Below are 27,392 nucleotides of genomic sequence, written 5' to 3'. Positions count from 1 at the left end.
TCTGAACTCTAGCAATCTTCTCACTGATCTTCTCTGGGGTGATATGAGAGCAAGCTTACATCCCGCCTCCCAGGTATGTTCAGGTATACCACTTCTGCCAGACATCCACATATATGCACTAACATCTGAATAGAGCAAATGTGCATAAAAAGCAGTATGTGTAGGCTTGAACAGTGCAGTCAATATCCATGAACAATTTGGAAATCATGCAATTTGTACCTATGCGCACTGTGTTTTATGCACTCTTCAAACACATGGATGGATGTCTGGCAGATGGGTCTGATGAGCAGGGCAGAAAGCTGCAACCTTGCCGCTCTGCTGGTCCTCCCAAGTGATCCTATGGCTTTGGTGACCACTTCATTTGAAAGCTGCTAGGTTAAAAATTCAATTTCATTTAATTTAATATTGACCACAGGGCACAACTGAATACAAAACATGGCTTTAAATAAATAGTAAATAGTATAACAGAATCAGTGAACTGATTAATCTGTACTTCTTGATGGCAATTTATGACATGCAACTCAACAAAAGCAACACAAGGTTTAGATAATCCCCAACATGTTGCTGACTAATAATAGTATTCAATTAAATATGTGCACTAGTGCATGGATTAGCACTATGGGACTTCTCCCCTCCCCATGTATACCCCACTCTGTTCCAAAATCTTCTCTGGAGGGTTCAGGAACTCCCAGAAGAGATTTAGGGGGCACATAAGAGGAGGAGGGGGCAGAACATTCTATTGTGCAAGGAGAAATCCTTGGGCTGAAAAAACGTTCTCTTACTGCAATGTTGAGTACAACTCTTAAATAACACTTTCTGGCTAACAAAGTAAATCTTCTGAAGAGTTCATTAGTTTTCTTTGTCCATCAGAAATTGCAAGAGAAACTTGTTTCAGACTGACATACAGATAGGATGCCAAGGATGTCAAAAAGGTAACATACAAAGTTCTCGGTTTCTGTTGTGCCACATAAACAAGGCTCCCTTCCAAGACAAATTGAAAAGCATCCAATTAAAACTGAGTAACAAAAAGGCTCTTCTCAGAGGAAAATTGGCCTGCTTAAGATACCTGAAACATGAACATTTCCCCTTTGATATTGTAATAATCACCTTTCTGTGCTGTACTGAGAACTGTGAACAGAGTTCTAGGGGGAAAAGCAAACAGGATGTTGTACCCAATGAGCAGTGGGTACCAGATCTAAGCAAAGTTCTAAAAGTGGACATACCTGTCTTTCATTAGCTGATAGAGATTTTCCTTCATATATTCAAACACGAAATAAAGATGGTCATTTTCTCGAATAACTTCTTTCAGCTTTATCACATTGGCATGATTAAGTTTTTTCAGAGACTGCAATACATCAGAGAAACTAATTATGATGATGTCATTGGTTCCAACACAGGCCTAAACAGTTATTTAGTAAATATGAGCATTACCTTGACTTCTCTAAGATTCATACATTCATCCCAAGAGTAGAACTTTCTTTTCATTCTGAAATAAAAGTCACAAGGAACCCATGCTTATTAGGTAAAAAGTGAAACCCGCAAAGAAGATAGAAAGTAGATTATACAGAGCACTGAAATATTATTTCCTGATTCAGAAGTTACAAACCTGCTCTACTTAATATCAGAACAAATTAAAAAGTCTTGGCAGCAATTTCAATGCAAGCTACTGAACAGAATTTGAAAAAGGTAAGAAATGAATGGGCAGGGTACATTCCATTAACGGCTTATTCCAATCAGCATAACTTAAAATAAAGCAGCGCAGAAAGGGTCCCAATGCTGCAGTTCAGCTAGCCAGAAGCAGCAGCCCAGCAAAAGGCAAAAAGCCATCTCAGAATGCAAAGTGGGAGAAAAACGAGGTGGCTCACAAAGCACAAGCCAACAGGGAGGGGGGGAATTACATGTGATTTCTACTACTGCTTAAAGATCATCCAGAATGAGGCTTCAGTCATTTACATATTTGTTGTTATTTATATTTTGTCAATGTTTCACTAACAGCAACCAACATCATATGCAACATCACTCCTTCCTACTTGGAACTAATTCCCACTGACCTCAATGGGCCTACTTCTGAGTAGACATGTGTAACATTGCACTGCCATGCATGAAGATTTAATGGCACGTACCTTTTGATGGCCACAAGCTCCCCTGATTCATTGCTCTTCCCCATCAGTACACTGCCATATGTTCCATCCCCAAGTTGCTTCATGGTTGTGTAGCGATTCATTTTGTAAAAACAGGTTAGCCAAATCCTTTAAAATGCTAAAACTGCTTCTTTTTCAAGCAGGGGCTTTTGAGAATGTTGCTGTTACATGGGCGAGTAATCTGTCATAGTACTTGCTTAAGTCATCAGTCTTCTTTTCCAGTATTATAACCACACTATCCGGAAATAACGTCGTAGTGAAGGGAATGATGCTGCCATTCTTATAAGAGTCCTTAATAGAAACAGATATTTTGTTTAAGTATTCTGTGGGAAAGCATGTAACTATCATGCAACAAGCAAACTAAAACATTTTATATTTAAAAAGTAAACATGCAAAGTAGATTTGAGCTAAATCCAAGCAGAATGCCAAACTAGCTTTCCTGCAAAGTGGGGAAATTCCCTCTAGAATAAAAAAAGAGAGAGCAAGAATGGCTAATACTGCAGTAGAATCAAGTGAAATGACACTGCAGGTTCTGACTATTAATAATCATGATTGCTAATTAATTATACAACATATTATTTCAAGCCAACATATAGGTTGAGATATTAGCAGGGCAATCCTATTCATGTTTACTCACAACTAAGTCCTCTAAGTCCTACTGAGTTTAATGGAACTTACTCCCAGGTAAGTGTGTATAGGATTGCTGCTTTTAGACCATACCTAAACCCACTTACTAGAAAGTAAACACTACTTAACTTTGTGGAACTTACTATCATCGTCATTTACTTAATTAGTGGGACTTAATTCTGCCATAGGACTGTGCAGGATGTCACCAAAGTGATCAAAGTTTTCATTTCTAGACTGCCACAACACCAGCTACAATTCTAATACTCTACAATTTCATTATTAAATACAGGTTTCTAGCTCTCATGGAGGTAAAGAAAGCTCCCAAACACGATTCTATTAGGCATGTCAGAGTAGTTCCCAAACTGAGATGCTATAGCAGCACACATGCTACAGTGAATGCTTTTACAGGGAATTCTCCAAACAATGCAGTGAAGAAAAATTCCTAAAGCACACAAGAGGATCTTCAGTGACCAGGCTACTGCTTGTATGAAAAGAGATTCTCTGGTAGTGCTGAAACAGACGAAGCAAATATAGAACCCCCCAAATGGATACTTTAAGTGTTGTCTGATTAATAATAATAATAATAATAACAACAACAACAACAACAACAACATAGTGAAAAACCGGAAGCCTATGAAGCTGTCACCTAGCTATATATGAAGGCTACAAAGGAGACAATTGTGTCAAAATGGAATTAAAAGGGTAGCCGAGTTTTAGAGGATGGAAATGAAGGACATTTTACAGCTGTTGGTATGATTTAATTGCATAACAGCTTTCAGAGGAAGTATGTAAGGAGAGAATAGGATGGTGGTGCAGGAATAAGCAAATGAAGTCCTTCTGTTGATTGCACATTCCACCCACTTCTTAATACGATTTTAAAAATCATTATTCTTAAGGACAATTTGATCAGGCACACAGAGCCTTATATGCAGGCCCCACAGCCTACTTCTGACTCTTAAGCAGAACTTGGAGACAAGTGTATATCACATTCCCCTGGGAGTTTCCCAAGGGAGATGGAGAAAAAATGCTATTGTAAACAACAGATTGTTCCTCATTGTTCAAGACATGCTGCCAATAATCTCCTCAAGGAGGATCAAGGGAGGATTAAAGCAGAGGACAGATAAAGGTCAAGTTGCCATAATGCAAATGCACCTAGAAGGATCAGAAAAATTGCAGAAAGCAATAGCTAGCTATGTATGAATCAAAGTAATTCAGTGATTGACTAATTGCCATCCTTTCAAGACAAATTTCAGTAAAAAGATAGTTACCAGAAATGCCATCTTTATGTTAAGGCGTAACCTTATAGAGAAAGCATCACAACTGAAAGAGAGCCTGCAGAAGCTCTGGTGCACATACATTTGTTTCCTAGAGAAACTTTTCAAAAACAGAAGCCAAATTTAGTGGGCAAAAAGGACATCAAAGTTGATGACACTGCCTGTAAACTGCTATTCTAAAAATAAAATAGTACAACTGGCAGAACTAAAGCCTAAGTAATCAGTGTTGACTAACCACATTCACTGCCAGTAAAACACACACATTCTAAAAAATCATTTGTGGAAATGTGACATCCTTCAGGTAATTAAAAGTCACTAGCAGCAACAACAGAAGATGCTTATATCACCTTTCCAGTTACTTGCTGAAGTGATTATTCTGAACCAAGAGAACTACTACGGGACATTGGCTTGTCAATCTGCTACTGAAATCCTATACTTGTCTATGTAAGAATAAACCCCACTAAGTTCAATGCGGCTCACCCTCAGGTCAGGGAATATAGGACTATGTAACATACTAGCTCACAACAAAATGCCATTATTTTCAGTAAGATTCACTGTTTAAAATCAGGGCATGACAGCCAGATCCAAAAGCCTATTGTTATTTTAGGGCTTTGTGATGACATCATCTATAGGAAAGCTTAGAAAAGAACAACAGGAGCATTGGCAAAATGGGAGAATGAGAGAGGATGTGGATTTTGCCCAAATATTTGGAACTTAGGATCTTTAGACTTCATTTGCTTGACTGAGCAAATGAAGAGGCACTAATTGGGACAATGACAGCATACTCTTCATCAACACTTGTAGAGGGCATGAACTGGCTGCAGAAGACCCATGAAATTAGGTTGAGGGTCACAAGTTGCCTACCCCAGCAGCCAAGTATGGCAAAGCCATTCAACTCTACCATACTTTTAATGAAAACCACAGGTGTGCTACTGTGCAGAATTACATAAACAATCTTAGATCTTGTGCTGTGGGAAGGAAAATCCCTTCTGTGCTCAAAGCAAGCCTGTTGCACTGAACAACAGCGTCACAAAGGGGCTAGGGGAAAGCAGAAGCATAGTAGTGCTGACAGTTAACATTTCCACCATTGGGTCCCTGCACTGGAAATAAAGAAACAAGAAAATATCAGTTGACATTAGTGTCTTATTTAGAATATTGCTTCACATTTTTTTAATCGAAAAGCAGGTCACACTGATCACCTTCCAGAAAACTTGTCACAGATAAAGATAAAAGATAAACCTCATGAATGCTAAGCAATAAAAGTCCAGATCAGGCTCACCTTGCAAACAATTTTGTCACTGGCTTCATGAGAGCTAGCAGTGACTGTACAGTTCATTATTATTTTGTTTCAAATGCAATAACAAAAATTGACAGAAAATTCAGAAAGGTAGCTGCTACAGGCAAAACTCTTGCTCCATTGGAAATAGGAAACAGATGGTGTTTAAATGCATGGCAGGGGCAATTAATGCATACTCATATTTGAAGAGATTTCATTTTGCTTTAGTTTCCTTTCCGTGTTTACTTTTACAGGACAAACTGCTGCTGTTGCTAAAGAGTGACAAGTGGTAGTCAAGGTGGTAAACAAGGTAGTTTCACATATTTTTATTCAAGTGGAAACTGCACCCTTCATTCTGTGAATAAAGAACACTATTTGAACTCTTCTCTTCTTGGCATTTGTATATCTGTCATCATCCCCATAGTTAAGAGAAGACGCTGTCCCTACCCTTCTACGTTTTGTTCAGCACACCTAGAAACAATATGCATTCAATAATTTCACCCACTTTATTATAATCTGCTCTTAATTGTATCTACTTGAAAATGTTTATACAGTAAGTGATTTCAGTGGAGGGAACATTAAAAAAATACAGTACTATCAAGTGCAGCATTAAGCCTACCTATTGGAATCAATGTAAAATTTCTCTGCTTCAGACTGAGCTCAACATATATTTAGGGTTGCGGCCACAGTTCTAAATTATCTTAGGCTAATTGGAAATTTTAGATTTCTGAATCTCCAGCTCATAGCAATTTAAAAATATTTCTTTTTCCCATATGAAAAAGCTTATAAATGATGTTTGGCAGATTGTGGTTGATCTTTGTTTTGATCAGCTTCTTGAAGGCAAAACCAATCCTCCCGCCATGGAATTTCAGCCCATAGCCTCCCACCAATAGTTCTATCTAACTTTGCAACAATCCTGTTATCACAAGTGAATAGAAAATATCTACCACAATTTTGTATGAGGAAGGTGACAGCTGTGATTGGTCAAGCAAACCCTGCACAGGTGTTTCTTTTTTTTCGGAGGGGGTGGGGGTTGATGACATACTGTAGATCAGTGTTTCCCAACCTTTTCCCGACCATGGTCCCCTTCTGACCTTGTTTTGTTCTTGTGGCCCTCCAATCTTACCAGTAGATAGGGTAGCCAGAGATTTTGAAGAAATACATAGTTGAGTTGGGATAGCTCAGTCCATAGAGCATGAGACTCTTAATCTCAGGGATGTGGGTTCAAGCCCCATGTTGGGTGAAAGATTGCTGCATTGCAGGGGGTTGCTCATGTTCTCTTCCAACTCTACAATGCAATTCTACATCTTACAACTCCCCATTACATCCATCAGATCTCTTTCTGGGTAGTACACGTTTCCGACTGTCATTCTTGGAAATATCAACCCACGTCTCAATAAGTACCCAAATTAAGTACTGTTAAGAGCCACTGTAACACAGTGGAAGAAAGTAATATTGGATCCTGGGGGGAGGCCCAGATTCAAATCCGCATACAGCTATGAAACTCAGTGGGTTGACCACCTCCTTTCAGGCTTACCCACTCCTCCCTGCGTGGATAAAATAAGTGACGCGAGCCACTCGGAGGGAAAAGTGAGATACAGTACATAAACGAAAAGCGCTAAGTCGCCCCTATGCTTGCCATTTTAAGCTGCTTCCCACTGAAATCGACGCGATTTTAAAGGCCCTTATAGCTTTGGCTAGATCGCGCCTGAAACTCTGAAGTCCCGCCCAAAGTTAACGGGAGCCTGGGAAGTCCCAAGTCACAAGAATCATGGAATCGTAGAGTTGGAAGGGGGTCACCGGGGTCATCTAGACCAACCCCCTGCAATGCTTCAAACGGGGCCAGAATAAGAGCGGGGTGTGTGTGTGTTAAAGGCTTTTTTTTCTTTGCCTGCCCGCCTCGTCACCCTCCTTAATCCCTCCCTGCCTCCGCCGCCACCTTTCGCCTCACTCACCGCTGAGCTGCTGGCTGCCTGCGGAGGCTCCGGGGCCGCCCCCTCCGGGTCCTCCTCCTTCTTCCCTTGGCCGCCTCATCCCAACCTCCGAACCACGAGCAGCTCCCTCGACCCGGCCAGGGGTCTAGAGCCGGCGGCGGCAGCGGCAGCGTCAAGCAGCAAGCGGCGGCGGCGACCCGTTTCCTAGGCAACACGAATCGCCGGCGCCACCTCTCGAGGCACGCAGGCGGAGCGGGCGGGCCTAAGAGCAGTTGAGGAGGAGGAGGGCCGTAGGAACGAGAGGTGGTGGCGGGGTGGCGCTCGAGCTTCGCGTCGTTGATCCTGATTGGCTGGGAGCTGACTTGAGTGACGGTTCGAGAACGGCCGGGCCCAGCAACTCGGGAGGGCGGGGCGGACGTAAGCTGCGCGAGCGTGGCAGCGGCGGCGATGACGCTTCCCACTTAAGCCTCCGAGCCGTAGAAAGGCAAGAAGGTCGCGCGCGCGCGCGTTCGACTTGTTGATTATGCGCGCACGCGCCGGCGAATTAAATAAAAAAAAAGTGGCCTCCTCAAGAAGAGAGAAAGTGCGCGCGCACCTGCTTGTAGAATCGAGGGGGCGGTCCTTTGCGCGCTTGCGCAGGAGCGTCGTGCTGAATATTTCATCTTTCGAATTCCAAAAAATGAGGGGTGTTAAAAAGTTGTACAGTAATATGAACTTGGGAATTCAAAACACGTTTGGACTAAGTTAATACGATCTAGTTTTGCTTGCTAAGTAAAATGTGTGTAACGTTGCATAGAAATGATTGCCAAGTACTTGCAGTTTTATTATATATTGATTTTATTTTTTTATTATTATTAGTTAGCATTACCTGACATTTTCAGAAAATGAAATTAAAATTATTTGGTTTTCCAAGAGCAATTTATGTTGTTTTTTTTTAAAAAATCAAACGTAGATTTACCAAGCAAAATGTCCCGTTGCTAAAGTAATATCGTAGCAGATTTGAATTCCTCACACCCAGAAACCCCTCGCTAAAGAAATGTGCAAAAAATAAGTTTCACCCCTAAAATGACACCCCCTATGCCCTACACTGTTCAGTGTCCCCCTCCGATAGCCACCATGGCTGTTCTCTGGAACCTCACTGAATGTCAGTTGTTGGAAACGCATACCCTCCAACATTTTTCTGATGAAAATAGGGACGTCCTATTTCATAATACAGTACAGTCAAACCTCGGTTCCCAAACGCCTCCATTTTGGCATGTTTTGGCTCCTGAACTCTGAAAACATGGAAGTAACTGCTCGGGTTTTCAAACGATTTTCGGAAGCCGAACGTGCTATGCAGCTTCCGTATTGAGGCTTCCACTTTCAGTTTTCAGTTGTCAAACATTTTGCAAGTCAAACTGTCTTCCGGAATGGATTACGTTCAACAACCGAGGTTTGACTGTAATAATAAGAATAAGAATACCCCGTCCATTTGACTAGATTGCCCCTGCCACTCTGGATAGCTTCCAACATATATAAAAACATAAAACAAAAAACTTTTTTTAAAAAAAGACTTCCTTATACAGTACAGAGCTGCCTTCAGATGGCTTGAGGGGTCGGTTAACTCATTTCTCCAGTGAAAATAAGGATGTCCTACCATGCCCTGCAACATTTCTCCGATGAAAATAGGGACATCTTAAGGAAAAGCGGGACATTCTGAGACCAAGTCAGAAACCTGAGCAGCTTCTGTAAATCCAGGTCTGCCCCTGGAAAATAGGGACACTTGGAGGGTCTGGAAACCACAGGTGGGGAGGGCTTTCTTGCAGCGCACATGTGCTGTTTGTGGTTTCCCCACAGGCATCTGGTTGATCACTGAGGACAGGAAGATGGACCAGGTTGGCTGTTGGCCTGATCCGGCAGGACTCAACTTTCATTGCAAAAAGATGTGTCTACTGCTACTCTGTGTATTTATATGGATGACGTGTGAGGCTGTGTACGCATTACCCTTTTGCTCTGGCTCAAGTGCACTCCAACTTCTGAGTACCTGAAGCCAAGTGCACACGGCATTAGCCACAAACCGTAGGATCCTTCTGTTTATTGGTGCATTTCCCCTCCAACTAGCTTCCATCTGATTTAAAAACGCAAGCTGTTGGTTGTGCTTGCGCAGATGGCAGCTTTCTTGTACAGTTTAGAAGTTCGGGGGGGGCTGCAGGGGTGGGAAAACAAAGCAGGTAACGTGCATTGGCCGAAGCGAAGCCACCCCTGCGTCCTCTCTGTACAGCAGATTAGAAGTGAAAAATCACTTGACTTACTTTTCTTTTTGCATTCAACTGTAAACCTGATCAGCTTCTTTGCTGCAGATATAGGCTTATGTTGACAGACAAATTGATTCTACAGCAAGTCAACTGGAAAGTCAGGGTAACAGAGTCAGTTTTCTGGAATCCAGAGGATAAACTGTTGAAAACAATAGATCTTGCCGTTGAAAAGATGTTCAAAAGAAGTCTTAAAACTAGTGCCATAAAGCAAATTAGGCATGGAGCCCTACTGCTATTGTTTACATTAAATGTGGTAACACTTAATTCCTGGTTTAATGAGCAATTTAAACAAGGAGGAAAAGTTTAAAAATTAGCTATTTGGAGTTCAAATGGCTAAAAACACATTGCCAGTTAAATAGCACTAACACCATACACGAAGATTTCAATCAGAAATCAGACTGCTTTATATCTCTGGATAAAAACAGCAAGCTTTACTGCTCTGAGCATCAACAAGATAAGAATTCCTAGCAAACAAGCATTTTCAAAGTCTTATCTTACCCTGCAGCCACTGATTATTAGATAGGTCCAGTCATTTGATACCAAGAGCTGGCTCAGTGTTTATGCTTCAATACCTTCTCAAGGTAACTGTATTATGCTACAGATTCAGTACTGCTAGTGTAGTTTCACCTGATGTTTTGCTTTATTGCATTTATAACTATGCATTTTTGCATTTATGCCTCACCTTTGCAGGAAGAAGAAAAGGCTAAGGAGTAAACAAATCTTGAGTGGAGTCCCTAAGACAGTTGGATGTCACCTTGTACGCCTCCTTCCAGTAACTGCCGCGGCCAAACTGGTGCCAAAAGTATTGCTCTCCTTTCCTTTGGACCATATCAGTGAGGCTGAGAGAAGGGGAGTCTTTTCATCTGGGCAGCCTGGGACCTCCATCCACGCTGCCCAGGCTTGTGTCCCATGGAGGTCACTACGGTGCTGCTAACACAGCAATTTGACATCTCCATTGCCTCTTGAGACAGATGGATGCCAAAAGACTCACCTTTCCCTCAAGGAGCTCAAGGTGGCATCCATATTTTTCACCCATCCCCATTTTATTACCACAACAACCCTATGAGGTAGGTTAGGCTGTGAGTGTGTGAATGACCCAAGGTCACCTGGTGAGCTTCATGGCTGAGTAGGGATTTGAATCTGGGTTTCCTTGGATTAAACTGTATGCAGAATGTAGAAGCATATCCTGTCCTGATAGAAGAAATTGTATTTGTTTTGTTAATCCAAATATGAATGGATATGGAATGGAATCCCTGTCTATTGAAATTGGAATTTCCCATAAAGTAACCTTTTTATGGCACAATCCTAATACAGTGGTACCTCAGGTTACATACGCTTCAGGTTACAGACTCCGCTAACCCAGAAATAGTGCTTCAGGTTAAGAACTTTGCTTCAGGATGAGAACAGAAATCGTGTTTCGGTGGTGCGGTGGCAGCAGGAGGCCCCATTAGCTAAAGTGCTGCTTCAGGTTAAGAACACTTTCAGGTTAAGAACAGACCTCCGGAACGAATTAAGTACTTAACCCGAGGTACCACTGTATATGGCTACTCAAGACAAGAACCATTATTTTCAGTGGGTGTAGAATTTCAGCTTTAAAGGTCTTTCCTTTCCTTCCACCACCATCCTCTCTCTCTCCCCGCCCCCCTCACACACATACCACATTTTAACTAATACCTCTTTTTTGTCAGAACTTTACTAACATCTCTATAGGCAGTCTCATTGTAGATTAAAGTTAAATTCATATTTCTCATGTTTCTTTTCCCCTTTTTGCATTTTGTTGTGCCACATCACATGTCACATTTTTCATATTTGAAAGCACTTCTGAATAGGAAAAACTGAAACGTAGGACATCTGATGATACAGGGAAACAACTGGCCAGTCACAGCTTGCAAGTGACAACAGTGAAAGAAATACTTGTATGGCTCTCTCCTACTTTTTGAACCCTTAAAGCAGCAGCAGTAATTCTAAATACATTTCTATCAACCATGTGCCTTAGTTTCAAAGATACGAAATGCTCTTAACGATATCATGTATTCCACCATCCTATCTATAGTATTCAGCCTCTGACAAGAAGAATTATTATTGATGCCTAATCTTTAAGTGGCAAAGGCACTGGGCAGTAGTTCTTTAGCAAGCTTAGCATTAAGAATAAATAAATGTGATGTTGGTGTATTTGAGCTTGTGTGATCATGTTTACTGCACATGCCTGTGTTGCTCTTCATGGGTTATCTATCACACAGTTGCTTTTTGATGTTGTTCTTTGATAGCAGTTCTTAGGTTTCATAGATAATAGGTCAGTTTGACCTTAGAAGAACAACCTGCCGGTGTTTCCCAAAGCAATGGGATCAACAACATGTGCCGATCAGTTTGCACGTCATTTTGCCCCACAGACATAACAGCAGCAACTTGCTGTGAACCAGGAAATGAAAGATAATCGACAAGAGCTAAAAGATCCATGAAGAGCAACACAGTTTGCATTTTTACAAAAGAAGCTGGAAACGACAACATCCAAACGCACCTGCTCCCTGACTCATTTTACACTTCGCCGTGTTCACGTTATGGTGCACCCAAGTTGGCTCCTATTTTAAATGAATATAACTTTTTGAAATGGACTTCAGGCATATTCCCCAACCAAGTTAATAAATAAAATACGTTGTTTAGTTTGAATTTATTCCGTATCCTACATTTCCTCTAAGGAACTCCAGGAGCTGCATGTGGTTCTGCCCCCTTCCCTTCAGCCTCATGACAAATTGGCTAGACTGTGTGACTAGCCCAAGGTCGCCTTGTGAACTTTGATGTCCGAGGGAGAATTTGAACCTGGGTCTCCCCTAGTCTAGCACTCTTAGCTCAAGGGTAAGGGAAGGGGCCTTCTTTAGGCTGAGGGCCACATCCCCTTCGGGGTAACCTTCTGAGGGCCACATGCAAGTGTTGGGGAGGACTAGCAATGTCATGGTCAACACAGGCCAAGTTCTTTACTGTCTTCACGATTGCTTCTAGCTGAGAAATAACAGTTGCAATAGCAGTACAGATTCCACAAAGCAAGGAACATTAGGCCACATTCCAGTGCCCACTTCCATAGCACTAAACCGTGTCCTTTAAAAACTGTTTCAAACTCATTTGGGCTACCACATAAAAACGAGACGCAATTGAAGATGTTTAATTTTATTTTAGGAGCCTCTTAACTACATAGCAGCTGCTACTGATGATTCTGATAATGCAATTAGGTGTATTAATTAGAAGGGGAAATAAACAGCAAAGAAAACAAGCTCTCAATGAATACGTGAAGGGCAAAGGCTGCTCTGAGAATCTGCCTGTGGTGAATGTGGTACGGATGAGATCAATATACTGTATTATTTTTCTCACATTTCTATTCCAACCTTTCCTGCAGTGACCTCAGGGTGGCACGTGCATGAGTGCAATCCCATGTTATCCTTACAATTGCCCCTGTGATATAGGCTCAGGGATGGTGTAACAGGCCCAATGAGCTTTATGGCAAGTGGGGCTTTGAGCCCCAGTCTCTCCAGTCCAAGTCTGACTTACTACCAAGATGCTAACCACTCTGGATCAGTCGATCTTGTAAAAGGTATTTGTTGTAGGAAAATGACAACCATAGAGGAGCAACAGGTAAATATTTTCAAGCACTCTGTAAAGAAAGACGCTGTCTGTGCCATACTTCATGATGCACAAATATGAGCCCAAATTCATTTTACTGTTTTGATCTCACCTGCTAAACTGGCTTCCCATTCATGAGTAGTGTATGGATCAAGAAGAATGGTTTTCCTGCAACCAAGCTTCCTTATGAGAAATATGGTTGTGTGAGCTAATCCACTATCTCTGTTTCTGTTTTATTGATTCATGAAAAGGTGCTTTTAAAAAGTGCTGGGGAACCTATGAGACTCTGCATGTTGTTGGACTATAACTCTTGTAATCCCAGGCACTGGCCATATTGGCTGGGGCTGACGGGAGAGTACAGCAACATCTGGAGGACCACAGGCTATTGAAATGGATATTACAAGCCTTGCAAGCTTCCTTTCTCCATTCTGCTTAATTATCTAATCATAGAATTGTAAAGTTTGAAGAGACCCTGAGTCCAGCCCTGTGCAATGCGGGAACACGCAGCTGTCCTATAAGGGATTAAACCTGCAGCCATGGCATTATAAGCACCACAGTCTACCCAACTGAGCTTTCTGGCCCATGCAGTGAATGAGGGCTGTTCTTTATGTTGGTTTCGTTTTGTAGCTTTCATTGACGAAACTGATTGGAATATTTGTTGCTGCAGTGAAATTCAGCCCTCCAGGAACACAAATTCTGTTCCATGAAAATTATAGTGATGTGTGCTTAGAATCAGAAAGTTGTAGGGTTGGAAATGATAAAAAAAAACTTAAATAAAACTGATTCAAGTTCATAAAATATCATCATGTATTGGGATGAAGGGCTGTATAAAAATGCAATAACTAAATAAAATTGTTTGATTTCCATCTTATGTCTTCAAATTAATGTTCGACATAATAGCTTAATAAATTGATTTTTTGAAGGTGATTTTGTTTATTACTTGTTGGTTGATGGTTTTTCAGCCTTTAAAGAGTCACATTTTGATAGCATTTTATACTGCCATAAAGATTGAATAGGTGCTTTCAACAGGGTTGTGGAGCATGTGGTCCTCCAGATTTTGTTGGACTTTGTCTCCCATAAACACAGACCATTGTCCCTGCTGGTTGGGGATGATGGAATTTAAAGTCCAGCAACATCTGAAGAGCCATATAGGTTCCCCATCCTTAAAACCTAACCATAACCACACAAGGAGCTAATGTGAAATAATATCATTACAAAGGGCACACACATACTGATAATTTATCATGTGCATGGCAGATTAAAAAGAATAGAGGTTCACTGTTCACTCATGCAGTATCCATGTGTTTCCACTGAGCATGCACAGCTGATGTTCTCAGTGATCTGCACTCACAATACTCACAATGGAGCGATTTTGAGTAAAATACCAAAGTTTACAACAGCATTTTGAGCCTATATAATTCTGGCACTGTATGTATTGTATATGCCAACAGCTTAAATTCTTCCAAATCTTTAGATGATATCCAACGAAGTCATTTTCAGATTTCAGTGGACCTCTGGTATGACTGACATTGCATCACCCTTTAACCTAGCCATGACTTAACTGCTGTGTGGTTTCTACATTGTGACTTTAATGTTATGTTTAGAATGAATAACATGAGCCACAGTGTTGATCAGATCTCCCAAAACCAACAGATTTCCCACAAAATATTTTATAATCTATTGGTTAAAAATAAATCCTTATCTTCTCTCTCTCTCTCTCTCTCTCTCTCTCTCTATATATATATATATATATAGAATCTGTGTGTACACAAATCTTGCCACACCTGAGGCTTAGTATTCAGTATTCTCAAATTGGAATGTTTGTCCTTCATATCCAGTATAAACTTTTCCTGCATCAGTACTATCCTGGCATTTATTCACTGATGCTATATGCTCCTCCTTATCAATTGTCAGAAAATGCTCACCAATCTCATTTGGTTTGCCCATTCCCCAGTCGTCTTGAAGGCTTATCTCTCGACAGACATTCCCTGAAATGCTTTCTGCCAAGGTACAACTCATAAGATCTTTTGGATCATATAAACTGTCATCGTACTTCACAGGAGGCTTGTAGGCTTCAAGGGACATCTTGGTAGTTGTGGTTATAACAGTTTGCAAAGGCGGGCCTTCCAAAGAGGAATGACTGCTATATCTGCAAGCATATTCTTCACAGTAATGGGGATGATTAACATTGACTTGACTAGATTCATCGCCAATCCTTTCTCCGTAGTTAGTTTCAGCTAAGGCCTGTTTTAGTCCATGATGTTTATGGGTGCCATCAAAGTTCTTTTCATGGGCATTTAGTGAATTTACATGGTACTGAAGTCCATTCAACACAACATAGTCAGCATCCCCTGGAATATCCATTGGATCTTTGTGAAAGGTATACAGACTGGAATTGATGTAACCAGGAAATGAGCATTCATAGCCACAAGTTGGTTTAGATGTATAGATTTTGGGGCTCGGACGCTTCTGAAGTGGTGATAACACATCCTCTTGAAAGCTGGCTGCATCGCAGGTAATGTTGTAAGGTTCTATATTTTGAAATAAATGGTGCGGCTGAGCTAGGAGTGGCAAGCCGGTATCTGTAATTATGTTGATTTTTTCTGATCCTTCTTCACATCCCAGATGATGAATATAATGAAAGTGACTGCTGTTCTCAAAACACATTCCTGTCTGATGAGAAGATAAATAAAAAGACTTCAGGAGAAATGGCTGCATGCACCAATGAAATATGGCGAATGGCTATTTCAGTTGTTGCCAGTTGTGGTTCAAATTAATTTTGCTCAGGTTTTTCAAATGAAGCATCAGAGATGGCTTCAAATGGCTATTTGACATCAGAAACACCTGGATCTAGTGCTGATGTTCTGTACACATCTTGGAATCACCATAAACATTTGTTGGATAATTTTAATTTTATGGGTTTATTTATTGGTTTATTTCAAGCCTAGGGCATTTCCAGGTAAGTCTTTTGCTGTGGGTGTATGCAGCAGCAACCCACTGATGGGATTAAAGTGAAATTGTACTGATTTTCTGCACCTCCTACTTCATAAATTATTATGTGATGTTCCAGCATCACTGCCTTCACACTAGCGTTGCTCCTCACCCCCCACAAATTAGACAACTCTCCAGCCCCTACAACAGATATTGCTGCTCTTGCTAGCACTGGACACACACACCACTTCCCTGCTTTGCCAAAGGTGAGGAGTGAAGCAGATGGATATAGTGGCTGGGTAGCTGCCTGTCTATCCCCATGCACTGCAACTCACAAACGCTTATACCTGGATAAATTTGTTAGTCTTTAAGGTGCCACAAAGCTCTCTGTGGTTCTGCAACCTTATAGTTACCTGAAATTCCAGAAGCCTTTTTTTCTGAGATGAATGAGAAGGTGGTGTTTGCTTTTTAAGCGCACTTCTTCTGATCTCTGTTTCTGATTTACTCTCTGGTCTAGGGTGGTCATGTATTCCCTTGGCCTGGAGAAATATGGACACGTGAACAATGTTCTTAGTTACAGGAAACACACGAGCATAGAGACATTTCAACCCATCCACAAACTAGTTAATTTGGAGTGATCTTATAAGCAGTTTAATATGGTATGAAGGTCATTTTCTTCTGTCAAAAGCTATGGTCAGGAACATTTATATAAGTCTGACCTTGTAACAAGAAATTGCTTTTTTAATCTATCTGGAGTTTTGCTAACGTCTGTGGATTGAAGTTTGTATCATTTATTAGAAATGAAGTCAACTTTTGTTGTGCAAGCCTCATTGAAACGAACCAGAGAAACTGATTAAAGTGAGTGTTGGTAGTCTCCCCTGGCTCAGATGGACAGCTTATTTTCACCAGGACTTGTGCATTCAGGTCTAACTCTGTAGTACCGAGCTGAGATCAGACACCCCTCTGTTGAGCCGCAGGCACCTGAGGAAGAGCTTTGCATCCCAGCAGGCATTTTAAGTAAGTTGTATTAGGCCTATATGGCTTGATTTAAACACCATATTATTTGATTAGTGCATTGTTCTATTGATTGATTTGTAAACTGCTTTGAGACCATTCATGGTAAAAAGTGGTCTATAAATATTGAGAATGAATAAACAAATGAAATAAGTAGTGAATGCTGGATCAAACATAGGAAAGGATCCAGAGAGCTACTTTGGACATGCCAAAGGGTTGAGGCATACCCATCGTGCCATATGATAACAAACTCTTTGAAATGTCCTTCCATTTCATAAAAAGGTTGCCATGAAACCTTGGGGCTAAAATTTAGCTTCAAAGTCCTTGGGGCGTAAATTGTTCAAATAATTAATTGGATTCCGGCCACCATGTTTTTGGACTCCAAATCAATGGCTTTGGAATTATGTTAATATTCAATATATCAAAGACCCAAAAGTTACACGGCCTGCCATCTTATCAATGCCAGGCTATTGCTGCAGACCCTCAGTTAGTGCAACATGATTAATTTCATTCAAAAGCACTAAAAATTGAAAAGGGTGAGTACAGGTGATTATCACAAGCAATTCCAGTTTGAATTTCTTCTATGTGGTGGACAAATATGATCATGGATTTTCCATCCACAAATTCCGAATCACTGAAGAGGGAAAAAACACAAGCTGCTCAAAATCCAAAAGCACTATTTATATTTTACCTGGAAAAATATTGCCTTGCCTTCATGTCTCCAGAAGTTAGTTACTGGGTAGCCGCTGTGCCCCCGGCAAGGAATTAATTCAAGAGCTGAATTGCAGTTTGGACAAAGTTTTTCTGTGAGACAGAGGGATAATAGGTTAAAGTGATGAACAGAAGGCAAGTCAGATTCAATCATTCTGTAGTAAAATCTCCAGGCAGAATTATTTTTGAAGCAGATTTGATAAATGGTGGAATTATTAACTTAGAACCTCTAAAGTACAAACCTCTTCAGAACTGATGTTGCTTGTAACTTAAAATGATTTATGAATCTGATAGCCTTCCACATTTTATGAACTCTCCAAAATTGAACCCACCACCAACTCCTCCCCTCTGTAGCATTCCAGGAGCTTTCCATTGGGTTTGTGTGTCAACACTTGCCACTCCAGTAATATTGCCTACTTTCCCCCAACAATCCAGAAGGGGAAGTCCTACAGGCAGGGTGGAATGACAAGATCGTAAATTTACTTTGCACAGAAATACATTAGTAGGATGGTGTATAATAACAATGGGGACTTTGGTTTAAAGATGTTTGAAACCCTATTAATTGCAAGTGCTCACAGTTGCCAGAATGAAAGGTAGGACACCTAGAGCTGGCTCAGATATCTTTGGCATTTGCAGGATGCTTACAACATGATTTTTGACATCCATGAGACAAAAGTGATCCTATAAGTACAATGCAGAAAGAAAAATTACACCTGAAACAGTTATGTCTGCAGTTTTTCTAGGGATGGTATTGAAAGCAGATATTTGATTCCTGTTGGTTGTTACTCACAGATTCAAGATTACTGTTGGGTCTTCCTTGGATTCCTCAGATACATTCCTTGGAAAGTGATGGAAATTCCAGGGTAATTTTTAAATAGAAAAATGGTTTGCAGTTACAGGATCACTTCAAAACATCATCCCATGAGTGCCAAAACAATATTCTCTAAGAGGACTCTACAGTTGCACCTTGGATCTCCAACAGCTTAGTTGCCAAATGTTTTGGCTCCTGAACGATCGAAAACCAGAAGTGAGTGTTCGACGGGGCTTACGGGGTTTCTGATTGGTTGCAGGAGCTTCCTGCAGCAAATCAGAAGTTGTGCTTTGGCTTCCAAACTTTTGGAAGTCGAATGGACTTCCAGAATGGATTCCGGTCGACTTCCAAGGCACGACTGTACTTTTAAAAACACTGAGAAAATATTTAACAGAGCTGTGTTGAGGCTTGAAATCTCCTGGACAGATTTTCCTTGACTTATTACATAAACCACCTTTCATCCAAAAACAGATTCCAAAGCGATACACAAAGAAATTTAAAATGGCAGAAATGTTGTAACAAAAACCAGCACAATAAAATTAAGAGGAATGAAGCCGCCCAACCACCTAAGAATGCCACCATCTAAAATGCCTCTGCAAATAAGAAGACTTTAACCTGGCATCAATAATGTTACAGCATGGATGCCAGGTGTACCTCCCTGAGGATGCCATCCGACTGAACTCTCTGCTGTAAACACCACAAAGGCCCCCTATGGCTCCCAAATCAGAGCAAGATGCAGCAGCCGTTGGGTGGCTTCCCCCATCACAATTCTCTCACTTTGCTGCTTTTGGCGAGCCTTGTCGCATATGGCAGGCCGGAGCTGCAGCTTGGTCCCATCCAACAGGGTGCAGTCCCCGGCACATGCCACTACACCAAGGCAGGACTTCTTGAGGATCTGGCAGTTGTGGTTGTTGGTGTTGCGCATGGCCCACCCGCTGAGGTGGCGCTGTGCGTTTTTATCCTCGTTGGAGTAGATGAGCCGCAAATAGCCGTCAGGCCACTCCTGGAAGGAATCAAAGTGCTTGGGCTCCTGCATCAGCGGCAAAGGGATGAGAGAAAGAGGAACAGATGGAGGCTATATTAGCAAAGCATCTCATTAAGGTGAAAACCAGTCTGGGCCTTTATCATTTCTACACACACACACAATGTGTTAACAAAATAATGCAAGCAGTGGCTCAAATGCACATGTGAAGATCCACCATGACAGCAACATCCCAAAATCGTGTCTAGTTCAGCTCCACATTTAGATCCCAGATTAATGCTGCAAGTCTGCACATTCCATTGAAATCTGTTAGATTTATAATTGTGGGCTTGTAATTGTGCAAATGTCACAGGCTCAAGCAACTAATGCAGTTTCCTTGTGACTTTATTGGTGATGAACAATGCAATTCTCCTCTTTGGGCTTTATTATTCAAGCTATGTATTTTTTCCCCAAAAAAATGTGCTTCAGTGGAGAATATTTTTAAATAGAAATGAGCAGCTAATATAATTCCACTGGCACAAGCACACACATATACAATATCATTTTGTAGTCCTCTGTTTTTAATTTTCAGGGGTGCTTTGCTCCCCTTCTCTTCTTCTGGAGCAAATATCCATCTGGATCCACAAAGTAAGAGGGAGAATAAGAACAGAAACACCTCTGCACCACTGCTAGCAATTGCCTATAAATCAGCCATCATATCTTTACTGCTTGTTTGCTGTTGCAGAAGCATCCTACAAAGATACAGTGTAGTTGGGGGTGTGCTTTGTTGGGGTGTACAGGGCCATCCTATACACACCAACTCAAGAAAAAGCCCCAATGAGCTCAGTAAGGCTGACTTTCAAGTGTGTTTTGCGGTCTTAGAAAACTAGCCCACAAATTCATTCAAGCAGGTTTCTTCCAAACCTCCCTCCTTGAACTGTACCTGTGGTAACTTGGGATCATTGATATCCCAGGTTAACTTCATCCCATAGGAGCAGGTGTAGTCTGAGTCCTTTGACATGTTAACCATGGATCTAGGTAAATAATATAACAAAAAAGATACAGCAAAAAGTAAAGATTAATCTGGAGATATTAACCTTAAGCTGTAAAAAAGGCCAGAATTACCTTATATTTACTTTATTTTTTATTTACCAGAATTTATATATATAATACTCTGTTAGAGGTAAACCTCTAAGCTGTTTACCTAACATATAAAATGTGCATTAAAGGCAGATGTTAAAATTACCCGCCTTTTTCCAAAATAAAACCAGCAGTTAAAAAAACCACTACAAACTAAAATGTCCTATTAAAATACACATCATATTTAGACATCTGGGTAGTCTTGCTTAAACAAAGAAGAGTTTAGCAGTGGTAGAGAAGGTGCTTGTCTAAGGACAATGGGCAGGGAGGTGCTGCCAAACTGAAGGATGGAAATCCTTGCAAGTCCCACATATCCAAGTGGTTGAGCAGGCATCTATGAAGTAAGGTGATCCTCATGCCCCAGCTAAGAGGAGGGGAGGGGAACATAAGAGAATCATGCAATTCCTAAGGCCAGGCAGCGAGTTCATGGTTGATGTGGGAGTTGATATAGATGATTTCTGCTCCCAGTTCACCATTCTCACCCATGGCCCAACAGTCCTCAGCAGCTGCTGTGGAGTGGCAGTTAAAGCGCTGCAGTCTCCAAATCCCTACTCAGCCACGAAGCTACTTGAATGCCCCTGGGCCAGTTTCTATTTATCAGACTGACCTACCTCACAGGGCTGCTATTTGCAGGGGGTGGGAGAAATCATGTGAGCAGCTCTGGGCCCCCTGGAGGAGAGGCAGACATAAATAAATACCCCAGCACCTCCCTTTGTAATAATAATAATAATAATAATAATAATAATAATAATAATTTATTATTTATACCCATCCCATCTGATTGGGTTTCCCCAGCGACTCTGGGTGGCTTCCAACAAAACACTAAAATACAATAAACTTTGTAAGGTGCCCACACAGCGGTTCTCAACCTGTGGGTCCCCAGATGTTGTTGGACTACAACTTCCATCATCCCTGAGCTCTGACCTTGCTAGCTAGGGGTGATGGGAGTTGTAGTCCAACAACATATGGGAACCCACAGGTTGAGAAAGGCTGCTCTACAGTGATGGCAAAAGAGAACAAACTGAAAGGGATGAAGGTGAGGATGAGAGACAGGACAGGACAGGAGAGGGAATCAAGGGTGTTGCACAACCTGCCTTAAACAGCGGCGTCCTCGCCTTGCCTTTGCGTTTGGCCGCTGTCCGTCTCTTGTGGTGCTGAAAAGAACTCTCTGTTGCCCTTACCCTCTCGAGCTCCGCTTCTGATCTGCTGCTTACTCCGGGAAGGGGATCTTTTTTGTCCCCGACCTTCACCCTCCCACATAGCTGTCCTCCGAGGTGTTAAAAGCACGTGGGGGAGGGAGGGCGACTCCTCCTCCTTCAGCCCCTGTGCTGAAGGCGCAGGAATCCAGTATTCTCCGCCCCGCACACACAAAAATTAATTAAACAAAAAAATAATAAAGCCCCTCAATAGGGTGCCGATCCCCAAGCCAGCAAAGGTGTCCTTTGAATGGGAGGCTGCAATGCGAAATCCGCTTACTCAGAATAAGTCTGTTCGCCTGACTGCAGTTCAGTAACTACTACTACAACAACAACTTATAATTTATGATGGTTATCATTACGCATTTCGGCTTTTTAGCACTCTCTTCGGCCAAAAACAGCTTCCAAATTGCGCTCCACAAAACCGCGTTGAGCTTCAGCGTCGGCTCAGAACTTCTGAATGGATTTCCAGCGCTGAGTGGATTTTAACTCAGCTGCGCACTCAACTCGAAGAGGGTGTATAGTTATCTGAGTAATGCTTAGGCTTGCCAACCTGGCGCCCTCCAGATGTTTTGGACTAGAACGCCAGATGTTTTGGATGCTGATGGGAGTTGCGGGCCAAAACATCTGAAGGGCACCAGCTTGAGCAAAAGCTGAACTACAGGAAATATTAATTGGAGGTTTTTAAACCGAGGTTGGCTGGCCATCTGTCTGGGATTCTTTAGGTGAGATTCCTGCATTGCAGGGGGTTGGCCCAGATGAGGTCGCTTCCTTGAGGTCCCTTCCTACTCTACAATTCTATTATTCACTGTCCCTGAAATGGTTAGATACAAAGGAGCTTAACAACTACAACGAAGGCAGCTGGAGTTGCAAGTGACCAAGTACAATCCGAACCATGTCTGCTTAGAAGTAAGTCCTATTGAATTCCGTGGGACTTACTCCCAGTCAGGTAAGTGGAGAAAGGACTGCAGCCTGAATTAGAACATGAATTAGACCACGCACCATGTTGGTTCTCTCATATCCAGTGGTGGAAAACCGGAAGGCTCTGCAAAGTTGTTGTTTGATATCCTTTGCAACGACTCGAGGCAAGCTCTCTTTAATCTTTCTAATGTTAATTCTGCAATATGACAAAATTCCATCACACCGATGGCGGCAGGCAGGGAGACGGGGGGGGGAGCCATTTCCGCACGCTGACAACGAAAAGTATTGTTTCATAACGATTTTGCATTTTTCCTATGATGTTAGTTAGTTCACAGTTTTTAAACCGATAGGCAGGCCATCTTTGAGTTAATTAAACAAATCTCTTCTCTGTTCTAAGATACCAAAGACTAGACTCCTGAACACACTGAATACTTTCCTGCCTTCTCTTTTTTTACTTTCGATTTTGGGTTTTATTCGCCGATACCATCCTGAAGACATTTAAGCCAGCTCTCTGGCACGTAAAACGACGATCCAATACACAATTACCTGGGAGTAAATCTCATAGAACTCAGTGGTTCTTACCTTTGAGGAGACACGTTAAATAAAGTCAGCGTTTGGTGCTCAGCATTGTGCAGGGCACTGGCTGCGATCGTATCCGATGCACACTTACGTGGCAGGTAACGTAGGCGTTATTAATTTCAGCCCTCCAGATTTGCTAAAATACCCTAAAAACTTTACAAGCTTCTGGGGTATTTTAGCAAACCTGCAGGGCTGAAATTAATAACGCATTTATTCCGCCGCAGTCTCGATCCCTAAACACACTTGCTAGGGAGTGAGTCCCAATGAAGAAAATGGGATGTACTTCCGAGGGGGGGGGGGAACGCGCGCAGTATTCCGCTACCGCGTATTCTCAAAAGCAGACGACGCGGCTGCGTACAATCAGCGGACTTGGTTCTGCCTAGCACAAACCTCTTGGAAAAGGATCACTCTGTTAATAAAATATATCACGGGGTATATTCTGCCACACACACACACACACACACACACACATTTGATTTTTGTCCCCGAAACAAGCATTCTAAATAAACTCAGCGTAATAGTTACGACAGTTTGTTCTAAAATTATGCACTGCTAGGATCTATTTTGTTGTGGCCGATAATAAAAGAAATCGCCTCCCCTCGACCGTTTGGCAAATACAGGACGCGAAACTTTATAGATTTTTGTTCTCCAATAAAAATAATAAAATGCCAGTTATTTTATTTGCGGATTACTGGAACGAGAATCATATTGACAATGTTCTTCCTTTGTCTTTACTTCCCTCGCTTTGCGTTACATTCTTTCACTTTTTTGTGACTAGGATTTATCATAATGCTAGACCCGATTTATGAATGTATGTTTTTATTTTATTGTTTTTATTTCATTGGCCGCTTTTCCATCTGTCTGTCTGTCTGTTTAAAGCATGAATAAAATAAAGGCGGGGCCTCCCTCCAATGACCCTGGAGGCGTGTTTTCTGATATATGTTCCTAAACATCTTTTAAGGCATAGATTCTTGTTTGTTTAATGTTAACCTTCATAGTTATTGTGAAGCAACTAAGTAAGTGGCACCTGTTGAACTGGTCATGACGCACCCACAACACCGTTTTACATGCGCCGGTTGGTATTCAAGTTTTACTCAAGAGTCAGAGTAGACTCGTTAATGAATATGCATAAAACCTAGTTGAATACCATCCTTTAAAAGCTACCCTTTAAAAGAGCAGTCCTATACTTCAGTGTAGTTTGCACCAAGGTAAACGGGTATAGGATTGCTAAACCTACAGCTCACAAGATGGCTATAATGGGCGAAAAATCCGGTTGCGGTAGGCTTATTTTTTGGCAGGATCCTAAGGTCTCCAACACAATGGAACTTCCTTTTGAGCAGACAAGTCTAGTCTTGCCCTATAAACTGCGTTCTTGGTAGTGGTGCCCTCAAGGGAGTACGAAATTCAAATTTTCCTTTGTGATTGGAGATTTTAATCTACCTTGGATACAGAAAATATTAACCTTTGGGCTTCAATCATATATAGGCACGCCTTCATTTAGGAGCGTCATTAAATCCAGTAGGTCTGCGTAAACGTAATGCAAAATCTCTTCTGCGTTTGCAACACCTCCACCGAAGTGACCCTTCGAATCCACTCGAGAGTCCAGCTCTGTAGGCTCGTTTTCCAGGCAGAATGAAAGGCGCGCAACTCTTTCGGGACTCAACGATCCTGCTTCCTTCCTCTCCCTTTTAAGTCGGGGACAGAAATAAGACTTCCTCTCGGCGGGGTTTATAAGGCGCACCGTCCGGATTGCAAGCGTGGCGCGGAACTCCATCTCTTCTCGTTCTGCCCACTTACAAAATAATGTCCCCCATCCTAAACGCATAATTGATAAACCAATCCTAGGGACATATGCGCAGCAGCAAGGAATAAAATCCCCCTGCACCCCAAGGATCAATGCCTACTAGGAAGGGATGCATAGCTTTCCTTTCAGGAAATCGCCTCTTAAAGTAACCCCTCCAACGTAGGGAGGGGGGGGAGAGTGGATCGGGCTCCGAGCGCGCTCAGCCACCCTCAATTCACGCCCTTGGGCGCAGGTGGCAGCATCAGCTGCGCGTGGAACGCGCGTCAGACGCTGCCCGAACGCTTATTAAGGCCGCGCTTGGCGCCGCGCCACCCTTTCCTGGAGGATTTGGAGCCGCCATGCAGGATCAGGTCGGTGGGCCGCTTGCAGGCCCGCGGGAGGGACTCTGTTGACTGGTGTAAAGACTGGGTCTCCAGCATTGTGCTCATGACAAAGGGGGGGGGGCAAGCCTGTTGTGGGCTTTTTTTTTTTTTTTTTGAGAGTGTGCCCCATGGGCCCTCCCCGTGGGGGATCCTTCTCAAGTACACATGCGTCTGATTAGGCTGACCTGAGATTAACCCCTTGGAGATGCATAGGGTCACCTTGCAAAACGCTCAAGGTGGGGGTTATCCAAGAAGCCTCAAAGGTCTTTTTTTCTGGGATTTTGGCTGACTTTTTCTTGGCTGCAAATGGGTGGTGATACTTTTTTATTTTTTTTTGCTGGGGACACATTGAAAATCTATGCCCCATCTTTTAATCAAATACTACCAGGAGTGGCTTATAGCAGATGAAATACTCTGCAGGAGGAGGAGCTGCTTCTGAACACCAGCTGTTGGAAATCACAGGAGGGGAGAGAGCTCCTGTGCTCTGCTCCCGTTTCTGGGCTTTCTTAAAGTAAAGGTAAAGGTACCCCTGTCTGTATGGGCCAGTCTTGACAGCCTCTGGGGTTGTGCGCCCATCTCACTTACGAGGCCGGGGGCCAGTGCTGTCCGGAGACACTTCCGGGTCACGTGGCCAGCATGACAAGCTGCATCTGGCGAGCCAGCGCAGCACACGGAACGCCGTTTACCTTCCCGCTGCTAAGCGGTCCCTATTTATCTACTTGCACCCGGGGGTGCTTTCGAACTGCTAGGTTGGCAGGTGCTGGGACTGAACGATGGGAGCGCACCCCGCCGCGGGGATTCGAACCGCCGACCTTTCGATCGGCAAGCCCTAGGTGCTGAGGCTTTTACCCACAGCGCCACCCGCGTCCCCAACCTGGGCTTTCTTATGTTCACTTAAAAACAATTCTGGCACAAGTTCACTGATGCTCTTTCTTGAGGACATCTCCAGTCTTTTTTCCAGTGATCGACATAAGTACTGGAATTACTGAGTTGGGTGGGGAGGCATTGTGGAGAGGGCCATCGCCTTTACCTTTCCTAATGGTCTTGGGGTGGGGGCCTAGTGGGCAAAATTGGTGAGTATGAGCAGCTGGGCAAGTGAGCTTCCATTAAGGCCCCCCCCCCCGCCATTTCTGCCCACAATTTGAGCTCTGGGTAGATATTTCTAATCAAAATGTGTATGTTTCAAATGATTGTGTGTGTGTCCCCCTCACGTATAGGAAGAAGAGAGTAGAGAAAATGATGGTGACATGCCGGACAGATCTGAATACTATGTAAATATCACCATGTGCACAACATTGTTCAGTCAGCTTAAAATCAGATGTCTTTGTTTCAGAGACACTCATCTTTTCAGCATATTGAGGGCCAAATGAGCCCCACTAGCAGAAGCTCACACAAGACTTTCCACCATTGTCCTCCCCTCACACTCTTCCAAATTGGCTTGTGTGTGTTTCAGGAGAAGCGCCAAAGAAGAGTGTAGGGAGAAGAGTGGGGAGCAGGCTAAAATGCTTGTGCTGATGGAGCCATTTCCATAGCGCTATGTTGAATTTCTCACTCTGTTTTCAAAGTTGGTATGGACCAGTGGTGGGAAAGCTAATCTGTCCATAACTGAAAGGCTACAAATTTTTCAAAAAGTTGTTTCTGCATGTTTTATTCTAGCTAGAGTCATTACTGAGTGATGCCTTCAAGGGAAAAGGATTTCAGAAAATAAAAGAAATAATCCAAGGGAATGATACTTATCCTCAGAAGTACAGCAAGCAACTGTTAAACCAACTGGACAAAGTTCTAAAAAAGGCAAGTAGGAAAA

General features: G+C 42.4%; 3 protein-coding genes across 12 annotated transcripts in view; 1 reads left to right on the top strand and 2 right to left on the bottom strand.

The window, feature by feature from the left end:
* MAK (male germ cell associated kinase) overlaps positions 1-7,763 on the bottom strand; it is a 30,060-nt gene extending 22,297 nt beyond the window's left edge. For 3 of the 10 annotated variants that reach the window (XM_083747278.1, XM_083747280.1, XM_083747285.1), the window contains exons 1-4: positions 7,274-7,541; positions 2,124-2,432; positions 1,432-1,486; positions 1,224-1,345 (exon numbers count right to left, since the gene is read on the bottom strand). In XM_083747278.1, coding sequence (XP_083603404.1) covers positions 1,224-1,345; positions 1,432-1,486; positions 2,124-2,224 — 278 coding nt within the window. In that variant the 5' untranslated portion in view covers positions 2,225-2,432; positions 7,274-7,541. Of the gene's footprint in view, positions 1-219; positions 369-1,223; positions 1,346-1,431; positions 1,487-2,123; positions 2,433-7,273 lie in introns of all 10 variants that reach the window. The other 7 variants (XM_083747286.1, XM_083747279.1, XR_014566292.1 and 4 more) reach the window with 7 other exon arrangements.
* A 7,186-nt stretch (positions 7,764-14,949) lies between these two features.
* GCM2 (glial cells missing transcription factor 2) lies at positions 14,950-20,616 on the bottom strand (the record flags this gene model as incomplete). Its single annotated transcript, XM_083749562.1, has 5 exons — positions 14,950-15,831; positions 16,503-16,628; positions 17,795-17,907; positions 19,403-19,655; positions 20,530-20,616. 5 exons carry the CDS (start codon positions 20,614-20,616, stop codon positions 14,950-14,952), a joined length of 1,461 nt encoding a protein of 486 aa, XP_083605688.1.
* A 6,219-nt stretch (positions 20,617-26,835) lies between these two features.
* Positions 26,836-27,392, top strand: part of SYCP2L (synaptonemal complex protein 2 like) — a gene marked incomplete at its 5' end in the record, with an annotated part of 31,269 nt that continues 30,712 nt past the window's right edge. Inside the window, 2 exons of the mRNA XM_083749561.1 lie at positions 26,836-26,865; positions 27,245-27,379. Coding sequence (XP_083605687.1) covers positions 26,836-26,865; positions 27,245-27,379 — 165 coding nt within the window. The remainder of the gene's footprint in view (positions 26,866-27,244; positions 27,380-27,392) is intronic.

The sequence above is a fragment of the Podarcis gaigeae genome (assembly GCF_964106915.1).
Source record: "Podarcis gaigeae genome assembly, chromosome: 7".
Taxonomy (NCBI): Eukaryota; Metazoa; Chordata; class Lepidosauria; order Squamata; family Lacertidae; genus Podarcis; species Podarcis gaigeae.
Note: the sequence above shows the minus strand (reverse complement) of the source record. Positions and strands in the feature narration are given on the sequence as shown.